Raw genomic sequence first — 25,854 nt, 5'->3', positions numbered from 1 at the left:
CAAATCCCTCCTCCGCAGGGCATACCTTCAAATATTTCAATAGTAAACCTTTACTGAGCTCCAGATGAACTCATCTAATCCTCAGAATGGCTCCGTGAGACATCTAATTTATAGATGGAGAAACTGAGGCTCAGAGAGGGCAAGTAACTTCCCCAAAGTTGCAGAACCAGTAACGGATAGAGCTGAATCCATCCAGTGCCAGAACTGAAGTCTCTTCTTCTGCAAATCAGGTATGCATCATACTTTCTCCTTCCCCTTACAAAAGCTGGATTCCAAACCAGTCGGCAGCTCAGATGTTCATTTATTCATTCTTTCTCACATTCATTCATTCATTAAGTCACTTGGTATTTTTGAGCTCAGGTTCAGGGCCAGGTGGAGGCTGATGCTGTCCCCCACTCCACTTACCCAGATGTGCCACATTCTCAGGACTCCACCCTTAGAACCTTAATTCTCTTTATTACAAAAGACTAGGTGTCTGCCATTGGACTCTGAACAGCTTCTGTTCAACCCCCAAGGCTCAGAGAGGCAGCCTGGTCAGGGCCCCAACAAGCTCTTCTGACATCCTTCTCCGTCCTGCACGAAGGTCCCCAGACCTCGGAGCAGTTTTGTGTTTATAAAACCAAATAGGTCCAAGGGCCCCGGGCATATATATAAAAATATACATATATATAAGACCTAGGCCATGGCTTTCCTTCTAGGGGCGCTGGCAAGGTGGGACCATCAACACCCTCCCTGGGAAAGGAAGTTGTCCGTGGCAGGGAGCGGGGTTGGTTCCAGAGTGAGCACAGGCAGCTGTATCAGTTTGACTGGCTGGTCAGCCTGGGCAGCCAGGGGTCTGTGGCCAAGGGCCAGCCCTGCCAGCCCCGGGAGCTCTAGGCCACCTGGATCTGCAGGTCCTCGTCCTCATCCAGGTCGCTAGCTCCATCCCCGGCCTCCTCAGTGCCGAAGCGAGCAGTGCGAATCTTCCCGAAGAGGGGCGCATTCTGCTGCTGCCTGCGGAGCCTGTGGGGTGGGGTGGACAGCAGGGTCAGGGCCAGAGTCCAATCAGCTGACAGCAGCAAAACCTTCCCTAGCACGCCCCCACTGCCAGGCACCAGGTGGGCCTTTTATATACACATCATCCTCCCAGAAGCTTCTGACATGTCAGAGGTGCCACTGTGGGGACAGAGCCCCAGAAAGTAGTTTCCAGGCTCTCAGCCTCACATAGACAGGTGCTGGCTCAGGTAGTAAATGGCCATCAACTGTGATTGGGTGGCCATCAGCTGTGGCTAGTTGGCCGTCAGCTGTAACCAGTGAGCCATTGGCCACTAATATAACTGCTGTGGCTATGCTAGCAGAAAGAGAAAATAGGGGCTGGCAAGAAGATGGTGGCTGGGCTGGCAAGCGCAGATTGCAGTTAGGATGGCTGGTTGCGGACAGTGTGCATCCAGCCTCCAGTGAGAGTATAGTGCCGCCAGCGAGAATATACTAGTATGACTTCGCTACTTATGGCTCCGTGGGTGTTCCTTTTTGGCCTCACCATATCCTGCGTTCTTATGTAGGGAGCGGGACCAGAGACCCCGCAGGCCTCCCCGCACGACAGCCACTGTCACTCCCATTTTACTGACAAGAAAACTGAGGCACAAAGCAGCCAAGTAATTTGCCTGAAGTCCCACAGACAGTAGGGAATGGGGCTGGGCCTGAACTGAAGCTGCTGGCTCCAGAGAGGGCGAGAGTGGGCCAGGGGCTTGGAGAGGTGGGTGGCCACTAAAGGTCATGCTGCTGGGATTCGAACCCAAGCCAGGCTCCAAAGACCACCGGGAAAGAGTCTGGAGGACTTGGGGGGGGCGGGTCTGAGTCCCCTACAATCCCCAGTGTCAGTGAGAAAGTGCTACGCCCTACTCCTTCCCCACATTAAAGTTCGTAAAGCCAAAACATGTGAGGCAAACTTGGCCCCTGAGAAGAGCAGTGGAGGAGATGCCCATCCCCCAGCAGAGTGGCCGCCTGGCGGCATCTTACTGGAAGGCATGAATTATTAACACAGCAGGGAGGGGCGCAGGCGGGGGCCTTCATTACTGAGCTGATTTAATGTGCTGTCCCCGGAACATTAGAGCACAGAGTTGGAAAAGAAATGAGGCAGTGGGCCTGGGCAGCCGTGCCCTCCCCGATGGAAGCACTTGAGAGGCTAGGCAGAGCCCGCCTGTCCATTTTGGGAGTTTATGGCTCCCCAAGAATGCAGCCAAGACGCGGGAAAGCCCTAGGGCTAGGCAGCCTTTTATGGGGTGTGACTGGGGGGAGGTGGAGTGGGTAGTGTTGGCCAGACACAGCCTGACTTGGACTCACGCCTGGGCCCCCGCACAACCCTTTATACGCAACAACCCAGGCAGATGGGGAAACTGAGGCTCAGCTGGCCATGTCACACGGCTGTTAGGTCTGGCTCCATAGCCTGCGCTCTTCACAGAAACAGCACACAGCAGCACATAGTATGTGCTTAGTAAATGAGGGCTCAGATGGGCGTGATCTAGCCTGACCACCTACCAGCTGTGCGGCTGTGGAAGGACTTACCTTCTTGTGCCTTAGTTTCCTCATCTGCCAGCCCCCTAGAAAAAAATATGTTTCCCTTCCCTTCTCTCATGGGAGCATCAATCTTGTAGCATAATGTCTGATCCAACTACAGGCCCCGCTACACCCAGGGGCAGTTGTTAATAAAAGCAGCAAGAGCAGCTGACAGTTATTATATAATGTGCCAGGTACTTTTATAGACACATATCAGCTCACTTAATTAGCACAACAACCGAAAGGTAAGAACTGTTATCATCCCCATTTTACAGATGAGGAAACTGACACAGAGAGGTTAAGGAAGTGGCCCAAGACCACACAGCTACAAAGCACAGAGCCAGGTTTCCCACCACCCAGGCAGTCTGGCTGCATAGCCTGGGCTCCCTCCATTTCCACGGAACAAGAGGATGCCAATAAGGGCCTGGTCCGAAGCGTAAGCCAGTGCTGTGGTTATGACGTCTCTCAGGTGGGGGGCTTGTGAAATGGGGAGGGGCTTGGACTTGATGTTCTCTGCTATCTCATGACTTTAGGGGGAGTCAGGGAGAGGGTGCGAGTCACAGGATGCTAGGATGGGGAGGGGGGCAGGGGAGAGATGCAGTGCTGTGGTTCCCCCAGAGACTCTGGTCTTCCCTCACTGAGGCTGAGGGGTGGCCTGCCATCAGGGCCTGGGCTCCTCCAGGACCTGTGAGCCGAGCGGGCCTGGGGTCACCTCAACCCAGGGACCCTGGTGGCTGCTAGTTCTTGTCATTGGCTCCCCAGGCCTGTGTCCTACCCGTTGCCCCACCTTGGCCCTGACCTCTTTGGCCACTGTTCCTGCTCTCTGGTCACAGGAGACAATTCCAGGGTCCCAGCTGGTCTCGCTTCCTGCACGCCCCTTCCCTGGTTTCCTGGCCCTGGCCCTTCCTGCCTGGAAGGGACAGGATTCTGGCAGCGTCCCGGCCCTCTTCCTTCTCTGTCTCCCCCTCTGGCCTGGGCTCTCACCCTGCCTGGGCCCTCAGCTGGAAGTCTCTCTGCCCTGTTTCTGTGCCCTGGCCAGGGATCCGTTCCCCGCTGGCACTCTGGTCCCCCCACTCGGGGTGCACCCTGGGCCCACCTGGACTGCAGATGTTCCAGCTGCACTTGCAGGTTCTCGCTCTGCTCTGTCTGCTCGTCCAGCGACCGCTGCAGCTTACGTGCCTGGTTGTGGGCCTCATCCAGCTAGGGGGTGAGAGGGGCCAACAGCTTGGGCTGGGCCAGCCTGGCCTGCCCACCGCCTAAGACCAGCCACTCCCATCATTCCTCCGTGGGAACATCCTTCCCAGAGAGAGTCCCTGTCTCTCCTCTGAGGCTTAGACCAAGGCCCACTTTCTCCAAGGAAGTATCCCTTTGGCTCCTCTCCATCCCTGTTGCCCCTCCCTTCTAAATCTACCCATCCTCCAATGCCTCAAGCTACTGATCCATCCATCCATCCATCCATCCATCCATCCATCCATCCACCCACCCACCCACCCACCTACCCATCTCTATCATTCTGTCCATCTGACCATTCACCCATGGAAATATTCATCTGCTCACGGAGATGCGCGCTACCCACTCACCATTCACTAAGCTATTCAGCCACCCATTCACCCTGTCCGTCCACGTGTCCTTCCACTCTCCCAGACACACCTGTCTTCCATCTAGCCATCCTTCTGTCCTTCCCCTGTCCATTCCTTCTTCCACCCACTGATCCAGTCAGTTGTCTATTCGTCTTTCCACTGCTCAGTCATCCATCTTTCCTTATGTCCATATACTCGTCCCTCATCCACCCACCCAATCACCCATCAGTTACATCTCATCCATCCGTCTATCTTCCCTCCCTTCCTCTCCCATCCACCTGTCCACTCATTCCTTCACCCATCTGTTCATCCACCCAGTTATCCTTCTGTCCTTCCATTTAACCAGCTACACATCTACCCACTCGTCTATCCATTAACCTCGTCAACCATCCATGTACCTTATCTGTCCATTTTTCCACCCACCTTCCTACCCACACACCTATCTACCCTCCATCCATTGCCCGCCCTCCCACCCACTCTACCCTGGGCACCCCCTGAACGTCAGGCGCTGGGGAGAGACCCAGGAGGGCCCTGCAACTCTACTCCCACACCAGCTGAGGCCTGAAGGCTGCCCTTGGGGCCCCACCGGGTGTTCACCTCGTCTTCAGCCTGGGCCAGCTCCTTCTTGAGCTCCTCCACCCGCAGCCGCAGCTTCTTCACCTCGGCCTCGTGCTGCTCCACCCGCCGGCTGGCATGTGTCAACTCAGCTACCTTCTCCTGGAACTGTTTCTTCAGCTTGCCATGCACATGCTTCAGGTCTGCCAGCTCCTGCAGGAGAGCAGGAGTGGGGGGAGGGCTCAGCGTGAGCGGGTACCGTGCCAGGGACTCCCATGGCGTCAGGCAGCTCTAGGGGTGTTGGTGCCCCTTTTCTGCAGAAACTCTCCACCCGCTGTCTGAAGTATCAGCACTAGAGGTTTGGCGGAGCAGCTGGAGGATAGATGTGCCATCTAGTGAGGTGAGAAGGCGTGGGGAGCGATGAGGGGAGAGGACTGGGTGGGTGAAATCAGGGGCTCTATTTTGGAAGTGTAACTTTGAGGTACCTATTGGATATGACATGGAGATATCCAGCAGGGGACTGGAGCTGAGTCAGGGTTCTGGGGAGGGATGAGGCATGGGTGGGGTTTTTGGTGTGTTTAAAGCCCTGGGTCTGGGGATGAGCTAAGCTGAGAGTGGGTGTCTGAACAAAAGGGGTCAGAAGCCAGAGTGGCCTGGAAGAGGATGAGCAGCCAGGAAAGGAGACACCCACACCTGAGCAATGTGATTTCTGAGCCTTAGTTTTCACATCTGTAAAATGGAGCTAGACGCTGCCTAAAAGTCTCTTGAATCCATCCTCTTTGTTCCATCTCCACCAACCTCAGACTTGTCCAGGCCTCCATCACCGCTTGCTGCCCCAGGGAAGAGTGACAACTCCCCACCCTCTGCCACAGGCTTACCTCCCCATCTGCCTTCCACACAGCAGCTAGTGGGGGCTCAGAACTGCAACATGTCCACACCCACCTTACTCTCCGAAGGTGGCCCATAGCTCCTGCCTCACCTCCTACCACATCCCCCTTATTCACTCTCCTCCAGTCACACTAGCCCACTGTTCCTCCAAAGCTCCACGTCCTTCTCACCATGGGATCTTTGTTATTTCCAAATTCTCTCCTTTAATCAGGTTGCCACCAGTTAACGTCCGCTTTTCCTTGAGATCTCGGCTCAAACGTCACTGCCTGAGGGAAGAGTTGCCAGGACCCTGGGTCTAAGCCAGGTCCCTTTGGTATTCCCTCTTCCTGCCGGCAGCCATGGAGCTGGGAATCAGTGTGTGTGTGAGGAAGAGCAATGTCTGCACCCCCGTGAACCATCAGCTCCACGAGGGGAGGCCATGTCGCCCTGTCTGTTCACTGCTGTGTCCCCAGCACCCAGAACAAGGCCTACACATAGTAGGTGCTCAATAAATATTTGTTGGATAAATAAAAGGGCTGTTGAGAGGATTAAGTGATATAACTGACAGAAAGCGTTGGCACCGGGCCTGGCCCACAGTAGGTGGTTCAATAAATGCAGCTACTGTGACTATCACCAGGCCTGGTCCACAGTGCGCAGTCAGGAGATCAGCTTCTAGGGCGATCACCAACTCTGTCCTTAGCTGTTACTCGAGGAGTCCCTGGGGTCCTGGGGGCTGGAGCTGGACAGACAGGAGTAGGTGCTCTGCCCCAGCCTGGGAGGTGGGGCTGCTCCAGCCCTGGCCATGCCACCAACTGCCCCACCTTGTTCTTCTCGAACAGCGCGGCCTGACTGGCCCGCAGGTCGCAGTCCAGTGCGCTTGCTGTCTGTCGCCGCCGCCGGGCCAGTGCCTCCTCCAGGTCCCCGACCTGCGCCCGCAGCTTCTTGTTCTCCCGCTCCAAGCCCAGCTTCTCAGTCTCCAGCCGCTCACGGCGACCCCACTCAGCTGCATTCTCTGCCTGTAGCCGCTCCATCTGCAATAGGACAGGACTGGGTGAGGGCTCCCAGGGGAGGAGGGCATGGAAGGCCTGAGCTGGACGCTCCCCCCACTCCACCTCCTCCTATAGCGATTTTTGGCTTCAGGAAGCAGTTCCAGCTGCAGTGGCTATAATTAACCTGGGCTTATTTGACAGTGTACAGGATGTGAGAGTGCTTCTGATCTCTATGTGGGAGAGAGGCTGCCCCCTGCGGATTGGGGTACCCCCCAGGGTGTGGCTGGTCCCCCCTCAGAGCACAGGCCTGGTTCCTGTCCTCTTTCAAGTGACCAGCTGACGAGGCAGGCGCCGTGGCCCCCAGCCCCAGGCCCTCCCAGGTCTGGCCAACAGCCTCACCTCGCCCCTTAGCTCAGCCATCTTCCTGTCCATGCTGGACCGTGCACCCAGCTCATCCTCCAGGTCTTCAGACATGCGGCCCAGCTCGTCCTGGTGGGCCTCCTTCAGGATGCTGAGCTGCAGGATATAGCCCAGCCTGGTTATGTGAGGACCATGCAGCTACAGTCTCAGAACCAGCTCTGGGGGGTGGGCGCTGGTGCAGGAGGGCTCAGCAAGGGGGTGGTGCCCAAATGGGCCACCGGGTGTCCGGAACTGACCCTGAATCTGACCACTTGTGCCATTTCCAACATCTCTCACCTTCGACCTCATTACTATCTAGCCTCCCAGTGTCCACTCTTGGTCCCCCTTCAACCTATTTCCTACAACAGTAGCCCAGAATGAGCTTTAAAAAAGATAAATGCAATTATGCCCCCATCCTGGCTTCTTGGGGTAAAGACCATCCCTTCCCTATGGTCCTACAAAGACCTGCCCCCTCTCTCCCCTTAGTTCACTGTGCGGCCCTTTCTAATCCTCAAATATACCAAGTTCCTGTTCACCCCAGGGCCTTTACACATGAAGCTCCCTCTGCCTGTTATACTCTTTCTGGGGTGTTTTGCAGGATTGATTCTTCTCATTCTCTGAATGCCCTTTCTTCAGGGAGGCCGCTCCTGTTCTCCCTGCCTGGAGCGGGTCCTTCTTCTACTCTGCATCCCACCCCCACTAGAGTGTGAGCTCAGAAGGACAGAGAGCTTGTCTGTCCACCTTTGTATCCCCGTATGGCCTTGGCACAGGGTCGCCCTCGATGTACACGGGCTGAGTGCATCGAGTGGCTCTGAACCCAGCCTGCATTTGAATGCGGGGCTGGCCACATCAGAATTGCCTGGGACGCCTTTACCATAGTGCAGAGTCTCTGCTGACAGCAGGGAAAACTAACAAACTACCGCTCTGCGCAATGACAGGGATGAGCCTTAAATATACAATGCTGAGGGAAGGAAGTCAGATACAAAAGAGAATCTTTATAATTATCTGGGAAACAGCACATTCGTGTTTTATTCACTTTTCTGCAAATGATTATACTTCACAATTTGAAAAGATTAAAAAGACAGCTTCCTGAACCCAGGACCCAAAGATGATAATTCAGGATGGTGAGGATGGGGTCTGGGAATGCATTTTAGGAGATTGCCTAAGACCAGTGTCAGTCCCTTCCAGGGCAGAGTTTTCAGGTTCTGAGGTCTCCCACCTTCTGGAAAAGCAGCCTGTCCAGCCAAGCTTTCTCTGGGTGGCTGTGCCCTCTGGTGGCCATGGGAGCCTGCACAGGAGGCAGTAAAAGCAATCTAGCCTGAGGAATGCTACATCCAGACTCCTCCCCTTTGTCTTGGTCTACAAAGCACCCCTTGCGACCTCATCTCTCACTTACTAACTTCCAACCACACTGGCCCGTTTCTGTACACATCAGGCTTGTTCTGGCCTCAGGACTTTGCATCTGTTGTGCCTTCCGCCAAGAACTTTGCCCCCATATCGTCTCAAGGATGGCTTCTTCTAATGCCTTTAGATCTTGCCTCCAACGTCACCTTCTTAGATAGGCTTTTCCTGACCTACCACCCCATTGCTCTTATTCTGTTTTGACTCCTTCATAGCTTATGAATTTATCTGCCTGGTGCCGGTAGGTCTCCCCTGCTTTGCCCCCACAAAAGTGAGCTTACTGCCTGCCCCAACACTCCAAACAACGTGTGGCACATGGCCAGTGCTTGACAATGAATGAATTCCCTCTTTCTTCCATTCCCACTGCTGAAATTCAGCAGCATAATGCTGCTTCCTCCAGAAAGTCCCCCTGGTCTTCAAGACTCACTTGCTTGAGCATCTCCTGCTTGGTCTTGCTTAGCTCCTCGTACTTAATCTTCCACTGGCTGAGTTCCCCCTCCAGCTTCTCAATGTTCCTGCTCAGTGCCAGTTTATCCCTGGGGAGGATAGAGGGAAAGGCAGACATGGGGGTGAGCTCATTGGGGCCCACTGCTCAGAGTCCTCCTGTGCAGCCTGCACCTGTCACACCCATGGCCAAAGTCCCTGCATTGACATTCAAGGACCTGGCACCCCATACTGGGGTAGGCACCCTGGTTTTGCATTTCTCCTGGAGCTGTACTCTCCGCACAGCTGCAGATGTTCAGTTCATGGTGTGGGGAGCTGACCAGGCCTCCAGGGCACTGGCCACCCCTGGGCAGGTGCCTCCCTCTCCCTGAACCCCAGGCTCACTTGCCAAATATGACCCCTGTTCCTGTTTCATGTACTGTGGTTCCCTGTAAGGCTTGGTTTGAACATACAGTTCTGCAGTTAGAAAAGTTGGAAAACACTGTCTGGAGACTCTTGGATGGAGGGGTCCCCTCTTGTCATCATCACTGGGTGGGATTCCCATGTTCTCCCATGTCCCCCGCCCTGCCCATGAATGTGGTGCAATGGGTAACAAGCACGGTGCCTGGGCCGGCACAGAGTAGGTGCTCAACCAACAGCTGTACCTATCGCTACACTCCAGCATGCTGCGCTTCTGGCCCCGCCCCACGCTGGTCTCCCTATCTGAGGATCTAACACTTCATGCCTCTAACACGGGGTTCTCAAAGGAGACGATGCCACCCTCTAGGAAGTACGTTAGAAATCTGTGGGGGAGTTTTTGATGACAATGACAAGGTCATTGAATAGGTGGGGACCTGCCATACCCAGGCTATCTGCCCATCCAGGAAGTATCCTGCATCCTGGGTAATGTGTGCGTGACCCTGGGGGTGAAAATGACCTGAGCCTAGAACCTCACTCTGATTTACACATAGACGGGAAGTACCTTTTGCACTAACAGAATTTTCCAGGAACGGAATCACTGCATAAATGGAGGGAAGACTACACTTTGCTTTGTTCAGAACTTTACAAAAGGCTGTTCACCTCTCAGGAAATCTTGTCACCACAGCGCCACCACTCATGTGTTTGAATTGCCAACCATGCCCACGGGCACCTGCTGCTTTTCTAGCTGTCCTGGGAGGTGATGGAAATAGCAAAGCTTCAGCACAGGGCCTGACTCGGAGCACTTGCTATGTGAGTAGGTGCTTTCATGGTCATCATCGCGATCATTCCACACACAGGCACCAGGCTCTCACCACCTCATTTTTTCTTCTAGTGGAGCTGTGCCCAAGCTTCCATATCGTAATACGGTTGATCCTTGAACAACACAGGTTAGAACTGCACAGGTCCACTTATGTGTGAATTTTTTTCCATAAACACACAGTCAGCCCTCCGTATCCTTGGGTCTCACAGTATTATTGATCTGCGGTTGGGAATCTGGATGCGGAGCGCCAACTACATGCATTCTTCTAGGCCATTTTATATAAGGCACTTCAGCATCCGCGGATTTTGGTGTCTGCTGGGGGTCCTGGAACCAATCCCCCATGGATACCAAGAAAAGACCATAGCTAAATTTTCGGGGAGTCAGAAGTTTTTGACCGCATGAGGATTGATACCCCTAATTCCATGTCACTCAAGGATCAACTGTACATATATTTTATTAGAAATTCCGTTCCTTTCTACTTTATATTTCAGTTAGTACATTAGTTTGATTTTTGTTTGTTTAAGTAGAAATTTATTGTCTCACAGTTCTGGAGGCTCGAAGTCCAAGATCAAGGTGTCCGTGGGGTTGATTCCCTCTGAGGGCTGTGAGTGAGAATCTGTCCCCTGCTCTCCCCTAGCTTCTGGGGGTTTGCTGGCTAGCTTAGGTGTTCCTTGGCTTGTAGAAGCATCAGCCCAATGTCTACCGTCATGTTCACATGGCACTGTGTTGATTTTTTAAAAATTATGTGTAGCTAGGGTACACTAGCTATGTAATTAATTTATGGACAGAAAAGGGGTTGTTACAAAATATTCGTCATAATCAGGCTTGTGCTCTGATCAAGGTCACTGGTGACCTCCACGTTCTAAATCTGTGTTCAGTCCTCTGCTTATTTGCCCAGCTGATCACTCCCTTCTCCTGAAGCAGTTCCTTCTGGTTTCCCTACGCCTCAATGGCGCCCTTCTCCTGTCTCCTTTGCTGCTTCCCTCTTCCTCTGATGGCTAAACTTGGTCATCCCAGGGCTCCATCCTCTGCCCTCCTCCCTATCTGCTGTCACTCTGGCTCATGGCTTTCAATATCATCTATTTGCTGATGACTCTCGCACTTTTACTTCCAGCCCAGACGTGTCTCATTAACTCCAGACTCATTCATGTACCATCAGCATCCCTGCCATCTCACACTCAACACATCCAAAACTGACTTCGCAGCTGTAGCCCCTCAACCTCCCTGTCCATTGTCCCTGCTTTTAGTTTTGCCCATGGCATGCTCTCCCCACCAGAACAAAAGCTCCACGAAGGCAGGGATTCCTGGCCTTATCTGTAACTGTATCCTCACTGCCGAGTACAGTGCCTGACCCAGAGCAAATGCCTAACACATATCATCTGAATCAAAAAATCTTGCATTGGGTCCTTGGGTAGAGCCCCATTGCTCTAAAGTTCTAAGACTCAAGCGCAGATATTTCCATTCCCTTTTAGCGAGTCTCACATCTGTGACACTGATTTTCATTCTGTGATACTGAGGGTGCCTGGCCCACCCCCCGGCCCCTGCCTGCCTCCCAGGACTCACTCTCGCTCCTTGAGCAGCACCTTCTGGGACTCATCCAGCCGCAGTCGTAGGGCCGTCAACTTGGAGGCATCCTCCTCGATGGTGGCTGTGTCCTCCCAGGGCAGCCGGCTGCGCTCCTGGCGGCCCGAGCTGCCCCGTGGGCCCCCGGCCCCCATGCTGCGTGCCTCCCAGCAGCCCTCGGGCTCTTCTGGTCTGCCTTTCAGCAGGTTCTCCACGAGCTCCAGCTCCTGCAGGGACAAAGGCAGAGGCTGGACCAGTGGCTGCTGAGCCTCCTGTGGCTTCTCCCAGGCCCTGGGTCTGGGATCAGCTTGGTAGGTAACCTTGGGCAATTCACAGTCCTTTGGGCTCCCATTTCCTCTTCTGTTGCCTACCCCTCCATCCTAAAAACAAGGGACACAGCCTCCTCTGAGCCTCCCCTTCACTTCCTGGAATCACCCAGAGTCAGCCACCAAGATTCCCTGTGTCTTGGAAGATTTCCCAGGAGAGGTGGTGAGATCCCTGTTGCTGGAAGTGTGTAAGCATATGGTGTGACAGAGATTCCTACAACAGATAAGAATTAGATTCCCTTAAAAGGAATTCCAGCTCTAAGATCCCATTTTTCAGGTGCAAACACTAAGGCACAAGAGGTACGTGACATGGTAAAAGATGCACAGTAAGGTGGCCCCGGTGAGCAAAACCAGCTCCCAGACAGGGAGCAGTGAGGGACTATTAACCCAAGGCCAAGCCCCTTTCTCCCCTTCCCCTCTGCCTCTCCGGCCTGCCTGTCCACCCCCAAGGCCTGCCTTGACCACACCCCAGACACGCATGGCCTCTGTTGCAGCCTACTTCCCCCACAGACTTTCCAGATGAGTCTGGGCCAGCCCCGTCCATGTCTGGCCTGCAGTTTCCCTATGGGGACGTGGACAGTGAGTGGCCCTGAGGACTCCCCGAGGAGTGAGACTCTACTGTCTGGGTGAGGGTCTCAGATGTCACCTTGTCTAAAGCCTGTTTCACAAATGGGGAAAGAGAGAGGGAAGGGACTTGTTCTGGGTCACAGAGAGCCGAAGCGACTGGGTGGAGAGCAAACTCAGACTGTAACCCCAGGGCTTCTGCTGCTGTACCTGCCACCTCGCTGACTGACTGACAACCAGAATGAGGACAGGACAGGAACAGCACCATGAGGCTGGCTGACAGGCGCTGTCATCATCTGTCCCAAAGAACAACAATGAATGCCACCTCTAAACACCAGGCAAGCCTGGGGAACAGGGGGCTTCTGCCACCAGGAGGCAGCAGTGCCTACTGTATGGAGGGGTCTGGGCAGGGGAGGGGATAGCAAGAGAGGGAACTTCGCAGGGGAGAGGGGGGGCAGCCCAGAATCTTAGCTGGGGACAGAGCTGGGAGCATCCTGATCTTGGACTCTGCCCCTCAATGGCTTTCTGGTGACAGGCCTTCCAGTTGAGAGGAGGCTGCCCTCCATACCCACCATTAATGCTCCTGTCATACTAATTATTACTATGGACTTTGGAGTTCACCTGAGTTCAACTCCCAGCAACTCCAGTCACTAGCTGGGAGACATTGGTACTTAACCTTTCTACACCTTAGCGTGTGCCTCAGCGTCCGCCTCAGCGTCCTCCTCCGCAAAGCAAACACCTGGGGTTGCCGTGCGAATGAAGGCGCTAATGCACACGCAGAGCTCAGCACTCTGTAGGCGTCCACTGAATGATGGGTGCTGTTATCACTGCCAATTCCCAAACTCACCAGGCGCTCTCTGCCTCTGGGCTTTTGCACAGGCTGTTTCCATGCCTGGAATGCCTTCCTGCACTTTTCACAGCGAATTCCTCTGCATCCTCCTAGTCTCAGCTTAAGTGGGACCTCTTCCAGGAAAGCTTCTGTGAAGATTCCTCCCAAAGCCTGCATCAGGGACTTCCTCTGGGCTCCTGGTGCCCTGACAGGCCCCGCCCCGCAGCTTTGATGGATGCTTGTTATAAATGTTTATCTCTCCCCCATAATTCAAGTTGAATGAATGAATGGATTCAGCTCTGCTACTAATGGATGGCTTCCAGGGAAGTTCTTAGATTCCGCTCCTGCTCAAAGGGAATGATTCTGAGGTCCTGTCCTGTCCTATTCAGGTGTGGGAGTGGAAGCAGCATCAGAACCAGGGACTCTGCCCTAGGACTCTGCAGAAGGGAGGTGACCTGGGGCATTGTGGGGCACTCCTGGTAGCGAAACTTCCCTGAAGATCAGGCCCTTACCATCCCCTTTCTGAGCCCTGCAGCCCGGCTTTTGCCCAGGTCAATCATACCCCCTCCAGCTTCTGGACCCAAGCGCTAAGGCCCTGCCCAGCAGGCCCGCCTCCTCCACGCACCTGGCTGCCCTGGGGCCTCTCGGACCCGACATCGCGCACCGGCTCCTGCTCTCGCTCCAGCTCGGTCTCGGGTCCATCTGGAGTAGGGTCGACGGCTCCCCGGGCGCCCCGCAGCCGTGCCAGCTCGCGGCCCCGCGCCTCGCACTCGCCCTGCACCTCCTGGCGCTCGCGCCGTGCGCCCGCCAGCTCCTTGGTGAGCGCGTCCAGCCTCTGGCGCAGCTGGCGCACCTCCTCGCGCGCGCGGTTGCGCTCGGCGCGCACCTTGCTCCATTTCTCACGCCAGTTGGCCGTGCAGTCCGACCACCAGCGCATGGTTTTCTCCATCTGCGCCGCCCGCGCGCGCGCCTCTTCCAGCTCCCGCAGCCGCAGCTCCTCGCGGCTCTCCCAGTCCCCGTCCGCCAGAAGTGCGGGCGCCGGCGGCAGAGGCAGCGCGGGAGGCGGCCCTGGTGAGGGCGTGCCGCTGGGCGGCGTGGGCGGCAGGGAGTCCGCCGGCCCCATGCGCTCCGGCGACGGGCTGCCCAGGATGGTTAGGAGGCTGCCCTTGGACAGCTGCGGGGACTCGGCCAGCCGGGGGCTCGGGCCGTGGCTCATGGTGTGAGCCGGTTTGCAGGCCCTGGGTTTGAACTCGCGGCCAGATTCAGGGGCCGCACTGGGTACGTGTGGCCGATGCGACACCACTGTGCATGATGACTGCTGCTCCTCACAGCTCTCCCAGCCAGCCACCTGGTGGGGGGCGCCTCCTCGGACCTGTGGGAGAACACACTGTTATTAGGCTGTGACCGCCATCTGTCCATACCCATAAGACCTGCCCTGGGAAGGGCATAACCATCAGCTGGAACAACAGCATGGGCAAAGGTGGAAGGAGAGAAAATGGTCTGCTCCAGGAGAGCCCCAGTGAGGCTGCGATGTGAGCAAGGGCCTGCAACAGCTTCCTCACTGGCCTCCAGACTCTGCTCTAGTTCCTTCATTGTTCAGCAGCGGCAGCTGATCTGCAACCTTGATCTGCTATCCTTGACCTTCAGTTCCCATGTCACACACTGAATGGCTTGGACTGCCCCTTCATCTCCACCCTGAACACAGTATGCTTCCATGCTGGCCCTGCGGCCAGGAACCCCCTCCCTGCCTCTTCCTACACTGGAAGACTTCTCACCCTAAAAACGTATCGCCTCCTTCTGGAAGTCCTCCCAGACCATCTCAGCCAGGTGGTCAGCCCTCGCCCTGTCTCCATCACTACACTAACCAACCTTGCTGTACGATTTATGATTCCGTGAGTCCTGTCTGCTCCCCATCCTCACCCCAGGTTGCGAGTCTCTGAGGGCAGAGACTGGCTTCTGGCCACTGTCGTAGTCTTACCACATGATGACAATGACAATGACATTTGTGGAGGGCTGACTACAGGCCAGGTACCATGCCTTATGTGAACTATCTCATTTATTCGTCTCAACGGACTCGAAGGAAATGACTGACATTTATCGAAGAGGACAGAGGCCAGTAAGATTAAGGACCAGAGCTGACCCAGGTACAGTACCTAGAAGCCCAAATGCAAACACTGGGGAGGGTTTGATGAATACACTGGTGGTATGATGGAAATAAACCAGTGTCTATTCAGTGGTGGGTGTGGTGAGGTGTCCCTCCATGCCCACCACCAGGCTCTGCTATTTATGGACCACATTCCCTTTAATATAAATGAGACCTATACCCCTCTCTGGGCCTAACATGTCGCCTCTCCCTCCAGCTGGCCTCAGTCTGACCACCAGGAGCAGCCGCTCGGGACATCTCAACCCGCCTTCCCCACTCAGCGGAGCCTGTCCCACGGATCCTCACACCAGCTCCTAAGGCCCTGCCCTGATCCCCATCCCTCCCTTTTCTGAGTGATGGACTAGTGCACTGTCTCAACACTGGCTGTTCCCAACAATGCCTGGCCAATTTTTTGTGTCTCCTCTTCACCCTCTTCCGCTTTCCAACACCTTCACTCTCGACCGGTGATCTAATGTCAGAGTTGGCAGTGAAAAGAGAAGCCGTCAGTTTGGCCCGCCCTCCCTGCCCTGCCCCAAACCCCAAGGGCCCCTCTTCTCTGGGCCTAGGACAGAGGGGCTCTTCCTCCTTGGGTCAAAGGTCCTCCCTCCAGCTTCTCCCACTCCTGCCAATGATGCCTCATTCCTGCTGAAGTCTCTCCTGGTACTTTCCTCTTGCCTCCCTCCCTCCTCTCCGTCCTCCCTTTCCAGGGCCATCCAGAGTGCTCCACATTCGCTGTCTCCATCCGGCCCACCTCCCTCGCCCTCTCTCATCAGGCCATGGCAGGCTGGTTTCCAGCCCCACTGTCCTCCCCATAGGGCATGTCTCAGCCCTTGCTGGAGCTGAGGAGCTGTCTAGCTCTAGGCACCGTCTGTCCCTCCACTTTCTCCACTTTCACTCCATCATTCTCGTCTCGGAGTTCTCTGGGTTTCCTTCTACTCTCTGCCTGCTCCCCATCAGCCTCCCTGTGAGCAACCTGGGCTCATCCCTCGAATGCTGGTGCCATCCAGTCCCAGGCCCCCTTCTCCTCTCTTGCCGCCCCCACCTGAGCCGTCTCACCATGTCCTCAGTTACCCAGAATCTTTCTCTCCAGCCCAGGCTGCCCTCCGGAACCCCCAGCACCTCCACCAAGATGTCCCTCAGACAACTCAGACTCAGCCTGGTCAAAATGGAGCTCACCGCCTCCATTCCCCCCACAACCAGCTCCTCCTTCTGGATGCCCCTTCTAGGAAAAGAGCACTTCCTCACTCTTCACAATGTGGGGGACATTCTGGAATCTGCTTTCTCCCTGCCCCACTCCCCATCTGTTACCTCGAGTCCTGTCAGTCTGTCTGCCACACATCACGTGGATCTACCCATCTCCTTCCTACTCAGCCACTAACCTGTCAAGGCCACCACCACCACCTCCCACCTGGGCGACTGCAGCCACCGCCTAACCTGCCCCTCTGCCCCCCACCACTCTTGTCTTTTTCAAATCCATTAACAGCAGCAACCAAAGTTGAGTTTTTAAAAATGAAAACCTGATCATGCCCACGGCCACACACTTTGTCGTTACCAATAGCTGTGGCCCCTGTCTAGTGTCAATTCCAAGCTCACTCCCTCTAGGAATCCAACTCCCAAAATTCTTCAATCCCCAAAGGGGCTGCAGCCCACCAATCCCACCACTGTCCGCACTGCCCACCCTGTCCCCTTGCCCAGCTCACATTCCATGGTCCTAGTCTCACCCTCACAAACACCCTCGGGGACCCCAGCCCCCTCTCCGGGAAATACCAACCCTAGTCACCGCTACTGCTCTGCCTGCTCTTGTCTTCGCCTGGACAACCAGCCATCGCAGGTCTTACACCACCGTGTGGACAGTGTCAGTTTAAATTCATGACCATGAGGTCCTGGTTCCTCAGTGCTGCTCAGCGATCCTACCACATTTTTCTAGTCTTTTTGCTGTTTGTTTACTCACCAGGCATCAGCTCTAAGCCCATCTGTCACTAACCTCATATAAGCCACTGTCCCTTTCTGGCTTCAGTTCTCCACCTGCGGGGGGGGGGGGGGTAAGGGAGATGAGTGCTTCTTTGTCAAGGGGTCCTTCAGATTCACCGGGACATTTGATTTAAATGCAGTCTCTGCACTCTACTCCTACCCCCGAGAGGCAAGTTCAGTAGGTGTGGGGCTGGGAATTGTATTTGAATAGTCCAAGTTTGGGACATTTGGGTATTTGGTGATGCCGTGTCATCACCCGCAGTTCTAATACATACAAACATGTATGTTTCAACCCCAATAACACCTGCATAAAGTTACATCCAGACACAGCCATATAAATCTAGGTTCCAGGTCCCAGTATCCCACTGACTCCCTAAGGGATCCCTGGCAGGCTGAGTGCCCTCTCTGTGACTTGGTCTCTCTACTTGTGCAGTGACGTAGCTGGCCTTGATCCCATGTGCATTCATAGACATCTGTGCACACCTAGGCACATCTGCTGACACACACACACACACACCATCCTGTACATATAAACACGACTCAGAGACACCGGCAGACATATGCATACTCAGAGATGGACCCATATGCACACACAACTATACCAACGCACAGAGAGATGCTCACCTGTACGTACAGCGTCCCAGACACACCTGAAGACATACACATGCCAACACACAGATGGATACACACAGAGATGCAAAGATACTCATCGCTAAGACAAACAGATGCACACACTCATACATACACACAAATACGCATACGGACACTCACTCCTCTTCCCATTTTCCTGGCCCAGCTCCACAAGAAGCTCTTGGAAAAGAAAAACAATGTGAGAGCCTGTGGGGGAGGGGAAAGAGGCAGGAAATCGGAGTGCCAGCCGCAGTGGCCTGGGCCGTGCTAGGAATGGGGGCTGGTGAGGAGGGCCTGGGTCCTGTCTACTGGGCCCTTCCTGCAGTCCCTAAACAGACACAGTGGCAGGGAGGGGGCCACTGCCACATCCTCTCTGCCTCTGGGAGCTGCCAGTCCTGGCATGGGCTCTAAAGGGAGGGGGTGGCCTGCTCCTTCCAGGAATCCCAAGCCTGTCAGCCTGTGGCGCAGGGGAAGGGCGGGCGCCACCCAGGCCCCTAATGGCTTCCAGGCGCCCACACTAAAGGCAGTGGTGGGCTCCAGACTCAGTTCCTGTCCCCCTTCTCATCAGCCCAGCCTGGCTCTATCTGGGGGCTGGGGGAAGAAGGAGAGCAGCGGGGCAGATGGGCTCTGAACAGCCCTCCTGCTTATCCTGCTGCAGGCCCAGGGTTCCCTGGATGGTGTGTATACACACTTGTGGGAAGATGTGGGAGTGGGGGTCCCAAGGTTGGTTTTCTGGAAAAGCCCATCCCCCAGCACACGAGGAACCCTGCACAGCCAGGTAGACTCAGCCATACCCTGCCAAGCAACCTAGCCTCCCCTCATCCCCACCTCACCCCCCTCCCATAACAGCCTGGGGGACACTCACACACAGCCCTGGTAACATACACTCACCAAGAGTTACATGCAACACAGAGGCCCGGCTCGCAGTTAAGAGAGACAGGCTCCAGCTACCCTGCCCTGCTGGCCCCTTACACACCAGCCTCAGTGTCTTCTTCCCATCAGGTTTGCTTATATATGGGCAGGGTGGCCTCCTGATTCCCCCAGGGTGTGTCATCGTCCCCCAAGGAGCAGGTTCAGGAGGGACCAGCCACCACAGGCCCCAGGGAGCCTTCCTCACCTCACCCTCCCCTCTCCTGCCTCCCAACCAGACAGGTCTATTCCTGCTCTAACTCTCGGGGTTTCTGCTCAGGCTGTCGCCCCCCTCGGAATGTCTCCCCTCCCCCATTCTGAAACCCCCACCCATCCTTCAAGCTCAGTTCCACTACCTTCAGGAAATGCCTGGATCTCCCCAGCCCCAATCCCTACCCAGGGAGCACAGCCCTACAACCTTCCACAGCCAGGTCTGGCCAGCTGCCCTCTCTTCTTGCTGCACAGGCTTTTGCCAACCCAGATGGGACATTTGTGCCACCCAGAACTTCTAGGACAGGCTCTGCATAGAGGATTTGCTTAAAGTTGGCTGGTGGGGTGGAGAGCAGAGGCTGAAGTATGACTCCCTTAGTTGGGCAGCAGGGCTGAGTGGGACTTGGAGCTGCTGAACCCCAGCCCACAGCCATCTCACTGCTCCAGGCAACTTCTGGCCACTCTAGGACAGAAACAAGAGTGTTTGATATGATACTTGCCTCAGGCTAGGCCCTCATCAGCCTTGTCCACAGAAAGTGACCAGTGATTCCTGCTGCTTGTGAACCTGTCTCTACCTTCTTTCTCCATCAGCAAACTCCTACACATCCTTCAAGACCCACCTTCAGTTTCCCCTCCTCTGGGAAGCCTTCCCTGGCCTCATAGAGAGTTTGTTAGTGCTGCCAAAGCTCTGGCACCTCCCTGTTCTTCAGTAATGGCCACACCATGAAGTCCACAAGGGCATTTTGGTCTTGCTGTCAGCATGGGGCCAGCATACAGCAAATGCTGCTTTAATGTTTCCCAGGCTGACAGATAAAAGATGGACAGTTAGAGGAGTCTCCTTGTATCCAGGGAAGGTTGAGCTATCCTAAGGATCAGGAGTTACTTTGTGGCTAGGCTCTGAGACAGGTAGGTTTCTGAGCCTGTCTGTGGCCAAGGTCAGAGTCAGAGGTCATCTCATGGCTGGGTCAGGGGTCAGGCCACTTACCTGAGGAAGCCTAACTGGCCCATAGGGGGACAACTTTGTGTTTTGTCCTTAGCATATTTAGATGACTTTTAATACCCAATAAGAGCAGTGAGCAATGCTGAGTGAGGCCTGGCTGGGGGCCAGCTGAGGAGATTGGGGGTGTGCCCGGTGGCCCAACTCTCCTCTAGCTCAGAAATCTCCTATGTCCTCCCAGAACCTTTCAGGTGGGGCTCTGGGGCTGGCCCATGGCCACAGGCCTGGCTGCGGGCAGGGAGCAGAGCCCAGCGGGAAACCACAGAGGGAGGATAGCCTGATTGGATAAGTGCAGGGTCCAAGGCTGGTCAGCCCACAAACTGCAGGCACCTGTCTCTCTGACCTGCTGCCAGGGCTCCAGGAGAGGCCTGAGAGGGAGGCAAGATGGGCCTGCAGGCTGGACCTAAGCCCTGGGGTAGGAACCCCTGGCCTGTCCCAGGTACTCCCAACCTCAGCCGGAGGAGCCACAAAGATAGCCTGGATCACTGATTAGAACGCCTTTCTTTACAAATGGTCCAACTGAGGCCTACAGGAGCAGCTCCTTGCCCACATCTACATGGAAGACTAGCAGCAAAGTGTGTGGGGGGTGGGGAGGGGGCGGGTGCTGGAGTGCTAGGGTTGGATGCTTCCCCTCCTGGGTCATGTCTACCTCAGGGGCACCTACACAATGGGGGCCTCAGGCATCAGGCTAAGTGGTCAAACATAGATGCATGCCATCTATGGGAGAGGGTGGGAGCCCTTCTTTGGGGCAGACCCCAGCCCCAGGCCTCTCAGCAACTCCTTGAACTATTCACTCTTTTAGAGCAGACACCCCACTAGTCCCAGCTCTGTCACTGATAACCTCTGTGATATGTGCAAGTCCCTGCCCTCTCCCAGCCTGTTTCCTTACCTGTACAGTGGGGGAGAGACACTAAAAAGAGATTCCTAAAAGCTCTGTCCAACAAGTGGGCAGGCCTGGTTCTAACCTGAATCAATGCAACCCCACAGCCATGGACAACCTCCACGTAAGACAGAAACTGAAGCCTCGGGTGGGGAGCAGGCTTGCTAGGTATCACCCATTGGCACCATCAGAACGGTGGGACAACTGAGGCCCACTTCTTTCTCGTCGCACTGAGTCGTGGCTCCACCTGCCCCACTCCTTCCAGAAATTCACTTTCGGCCCTCCCACGGCCTGAGTCGCCTTAGTCCCCACTTTCTCAGCCCCTCCCCAGCCGCCCAGGTCCAACGATCTAACCCGCACCCCGTCTTGGAGGGCGGAGGGTGGCGGGGACTCCCGACCCCGCGCGGCGCGGTCCCGCCTACCTTACCGCGCGGTCCCCATTGGCAGCCTCGCGTGCCTGGGGTAGTGACTCCGCGCTCCGATTGGCCCGGGCGGCCCGTCCATCCTGCATTCGCCATGGTGACCACGTTGGGTCCCCCGGGAGAGTTCCAAATTCCGCCCCCGCCCGCCGCCCCCCTCCCGTCCGGCCCCGGCCGGCGGCATTCCGGAGGCGGCCCTGTACCCCCTCCCCACCCCCCGCAGCACCACTACAGCCGAGACCCCGGGGCGCAGTAGGTGGGGGAGCCCGGGGAGGAGGCTACGAAGTTCTGCTCTGAGTTTGGGGGCTGCTGCGGACGCGGGAGCACCCGCTGCTCCCCTCTCCAGCAAGTCCCCATGTTAACGCCTTCCCTGCTGCGGAAGGTTCGCGGCCTGGAGGGAGTTCCCGGGACGATGTAGCTTTCCGCCCCCTGCACTACCGCCCCCGCTCACCTCGAACGGGGACCAGAGGGCTCCAGACGTCCGACCCGCAGCGGCTGGGCGGAGCGGGCACGGGGCTGGCTGCGACGGCCGCCGGGAGGGCCCAGGGAGGGCCGGGGAGTCTCCTCCTCCCTCCCGGGGGGAGGGGAGGGAGAAGAGACGGCGGGGGCGGTGAGGCCCCTGGCAAGCTGCGGCCGGGCTGTGACCCGGCCTGCCGGGATGCTGCGGTGGAAGCACCCGCCTACCTTTGGGACCAGGGGAGCAGGCCGGGACGGCGGGCTCAGCTACAGGGCCGGCGGGACCCGGACAGAAGCCCCACCCCCGCAGGGGGCCGAGGGTGGGGGGACGGAAGGTAGGGGCTGGGGGCCCCGCTGGGCTCTGCTTTCCTGCTTCAGGTTTCTCGAGCGTCAATGACTGACTAGGCGCCCCGCTGGAGAAGTGGGAACGGCCTGTCCCGGGCTTAGCACGTGGAGCGTACTTATCGAGTGTTCACTTTTGTCAACTGCTTTCTGCCTAGTGCTAGGTCTGCCACGAGTGGACGTGGAGCAGCAAGTCTCTGTGCTTCACCTGTTCTCACTTTCCCGTTTCTACAATAAAAGGGTTGGCCAAAATAACCTAATGGGTGTCGAGAAAAGTGGTGGGCACTTGGCCCGCGCGGGGCGGAGACTTTTTCCGATGTGCAATGGTGCTTCCTGCTCCTGGCAGGGCCGGAGCCCATGGCCAGGCGGGATGGTCCCAGGGCAATTATATTAAGGCGCCCTTGCTTGCACACAGACGCTTTGGGCTTTACAACACCTATTGGGAATAGGATGTTTGCGGTTTGGGCGGGAGGGAGCGGGGCAGACTGGGGGGGGGGGGCTCTCCTCACCACATCCTGTACCCTGGAAGGTCAATAGAGGTGAATCCATCTAGAAAGAGAAATTCACAGAGGTAGTGGGGGGAACCTAGCCAGACTGGGACTTGACTTCAAAAAAGAAACTAACAATGAAAATAAATTAGTTTTAAACCATGATTAACAACATTTAGATTATAATTGCAACCATGCTCGCATTAGAATGATCGAAGAATCAACTCTGGGATGAGGGTGATTTTTGCAAAGCTATTTGAGGGTTTCAAACCCAAGGGTCACCGAATCCTTTGATGGTCAAACAGTCTTCTCTGGAAGGTCTCTGTCATTTCTCTTGCAGAAGTTCTCTTCCTCTGTGGTTAGCTACTGCTCCATTTTTATGGCATTACTTCCATCAACTTCATGAAATCCCACACTTTTTGCAAGATCTGCAGTTTCACTTGCTTTGTATTTGCACGGTGAAACATTGATAGCTTCTAACAATCAGCTAGAGAGAGGCTTTGGTGGGGATACGTTGTGTTTGAGAGGGACCTTATCTGTAAATATTGAAGGGCATGGTCTGTCTTCCTGTGCACCTTGGACCTGGGAGATTCAGCTATGGACGACTCAGAGGACAGGGATGTTCCCATTTTAATGCTGAGGAAGTGTTCAGGGAGGTAGTTGGCTCACACATACCCAAAGTCCCACAGCCACTAAGGACAGCCATGGACCAAGAGCCCAGAGTTCCTTCCTAGAGTTTCCAGAGGTGGCTTAGGGATGCAGGAAGTGGAGGAGGCTGAGTTGATGGCAGAACCTAAGCACCAATTATAACATCATCACAGTTGGGCCCTCTCTCAACTGTGAAGCAAAACTACTGTCCTAGGGGTGTCTCTTGCAGGGGTGGGGTTGGGGGAGCCACCTACTCTTGGAACTAGATGGCTTTTGACAGTAGGCTTGGCAGTTCACTTGAATGAATAGTTTTACACCTACCCTGTGAGCTGGGTGTTGTTAACACGATCTCATAGGAGGATCAAAAGTCAGGTGGCAGGCCCAGGGTCATACAGCTGGGAGGGCTCAGAGCCCAGATCTGACTCTTCCAATTTTACCCTTGTCACTCCTATTCCTAAAACCACACCTCCAGTCAGCCCTCTGGATGCAGTGCCAATCTGGTGTCAGTCTCCCAGTGGCCCCCAAGGGATTTCTCTCCCCATCTCATCACAGCAGGGGTTTTTGACTGAGGCTTGTGTCAGTATTTCCCATACTTCAGCATTTCTCGGTCCTGTATCTCTGTTACCACTTTTTACCATCAACACATAGCACTTGTGGGGACAGAGCCCCAGAGAGTAGTTTACAGGCTCTCGGCCTCACATGAAGGGGTACTGGCTCGGGTGGTGAATGGCCGTCGGCTGTAGCTGATTGGCCGTCAGCTGTGGCCGGTTAGCCAATTGGCCGCTGGTATAACTGCTGCGACTACGGAGGACTGCCGAGGATTGCCGAGGAGCCAAGCAGAGCCGAGCAGAGCCGAGGAGAGCGGAAGAGGAGAGCCGAGAGAGAGGAACAGAGGAGAGAGTGGAGAAGAGTCGTCGGTCGGTCGGTTGGCGGAAAAGTGGACGGCAGGTCGGCGTCCGGTGGGCCCAGCCTCCAGTGAGACCGTGGTGGTATGACTCCCCTACCTATGGCTCCGTGGGTGTTCCTTTTCGGCCTCACCATATCCTGCGTTCTTGTGTGGGGAGCGGGAGCAGAGACCCCGCAGGCCGCCCCGCCTGAAAGATGGCGCAGCGAGCAGGGTCTCCCGCACGACAGCACTTGTGCCATTGTTTACTTAATGTTTTTCTTTAAATCATTTCACTTTTTTTTAGAATGTACGTGTATTTTAGGAATAAGAAATCTGTATTAGTTGGCATAAATAGAAGAAAAATCATAAAAGTAAATATTATGTAAAGAATATCATTAATCTAGCTAGAAACTTTCTCTTTGTTAAAAAGGGACATAATATGTACACCCATGTTCATAGCAGCATTATTCACAATTGTCAAAAGGTAGAAGCAGCCCATGTCTGTTGGTAGACAAATGGATAAACAAAATGTGGTCAATGCATTCAAGGGAGTATTATTCAGCCTTAAAAAGGAAGGAAATTTTGACACATGCTGCAGCATGGATGAAACTTGAAGACATTATGCTAAGTGAAATATGCCAGTCACAAAAGGACAACTATTGTATGATTCCACTGATATGAGGTACCTAGAGTAGTCAAAATCCATAGAGACAGAAAGTAGAATGGTGGTTTCTGGGGGCTGGGGGAGGGGGAATGGGGAGTTGTGTTTAATGGGGTCCGAGTTTCAGTTTGGGAAGATAGAAAAGTTCTGGAGATGGATGGCGCTGACGGCTGCTCATCAATGTGAATGAATGTACTTAGTGTCACTGAACTGTACCCTACAAAAGGTTAAAGTGGTAAACTTTACGTTATGCGTATTTTGCTACAATAAAAAAAAATCATTAAAAATAAGATGTCCTGTTTTCTATGTCCAATAAAAGTTTGAAGAATGAGAAAAAAGGCATAAGGCAGTGATAGGGAGGGGTTAGAGACAATTTAGCTCTAAACAGAGGCTTCTCCTATATGTAAGCAGAGCTGAGAAAAGTAAACGATTATTACAAGGTGTGACTGGGTTTGTCTAATGTCCTGTAAGAGATCACCAGTGTGCGTAGCCCCCACATGGAGACATTTCACTAGGGCTGTCTCGTGGCTCTCCCAGGGTGAGGAGTGGGAGGTGGCCTGCCCTCTTCTGGTCCAGGGGACTGAACCAGGGACTGGCAATGCCTCTTCAAACTGATGCATCTGGAATATTTATAGGGGAGCTGGAGTCAGGGAAGCCTTCCCAGAGGAGGCAGGAGCCCTGAGGGATGGAGAGGAGCTGGATTGCTGCCCAAGTCTGTGTGTGTTACAGCTGGGACAGAGCAGGGAGGAGGGTCTGAATATGGCAAACACGTCCAGAACTGGGTGGAAGTAGAGGTTAGATGGGGCTACAGCACCAAGGCAGTAGGGCGCCACTGCTGGCTTTTGAGCTAGGTGGATCTTGGCAGAGTTCTGGCATGTGGCGTGCGAGAGGAGCCGCCTGGGCTTATAGATAGGCTAGAGAAGAAGGCTGCTGGTGTTGCAAG

At 55.1% G+C, this 25,854-nt stretch overlaps 1 protein-coding gene across 2 annotated transcripts; it reads right to left on the bottom strand.

Moving 5' to 3' along the window:
- Positions 1-284: 284 nt before the first annotated feature.
- Positions 285-22,349, bottom strand: CCDC102A (coiled-coil domain containing 102A). 2 transcript variants are annotated; one of them, XM_019754413.2, is made up of 9 exons: positions 21,882-22,349; positions 13,897-14,643; positions 11,553-11,779; positions 8,754-8,862; positions 6,926-7,042; positions 6,359-6,568; positions 4,713-4,883; positions 3,632-3,735; positions 285-1,002 (listed from the first exon to the last, which is right to left on the bottom strand). In XM_019754413.2, the coding sequence occupies exons 2-9, from the start codon at positions 14,485-14,487 to the stop codon at positions 873-875; spliced, it is 1,659 nt and encodes a 552-aa protein (XP_019609972.1). In that variant the 5' UTR covers positions 14,488-14,643; positions 21,882-22,349; the 3' UTR covers positions 285-872. The 2 variants fall into 2 exon arrangements, with proteins under 2 accessions (XP_019609972.1, XP_019609981.2); XM_019754422.2 differs by lacking the exon at positions 21,882-22,349 and adding an exon at positions 21,434-21,541.
- Positions 22,350-25,854: the final 3,505 nt, after the last annotated feature.

This window comes from Rhinolophus sinicus, linkage group LG11 (assembly GCF_036562045.2).
Source record: "Rhinolophus sinicus isolate RSC01 linkage group LG11, ASM3656204v1, whole genome shotgun sequence".
Lineage (NCBI taxonomy): Eukaryota > Metazoa > Chordata > Mammalia > Chiroptera > Rhinolophidae > Rhinolophus > Rhinolophus sinicus.
The sequence above is the reverse complement of the archived record's forward strand: the minus strand, read 5'-3'. Positions and strand labels throughout refer to the sequence as shown.

Coding starts and splice junctions, on each gene's coding strand:
- CCDC102A (XM_019754422.2), bottom strand. CDS start 21,529: ATGGCGAATGCAGGATGGACGGGCCGCCCGGGCCAATCGGAGCGCGGA. Junction 6,569..6,925: donor TGGCTGAGCTAAGGGGCGAG/GTGAGGCTGTTG, acceptor GTCCTATTGCAG/ATGGAGCGGCTACAGGCAGA. Junction 3,736..4,712: donor TGGCCCAGGCTGAAGACGAG/GTGAACACCCGG, acceptor CTCACCCCCTAG/CTGGATGAGGCCCACAACCA.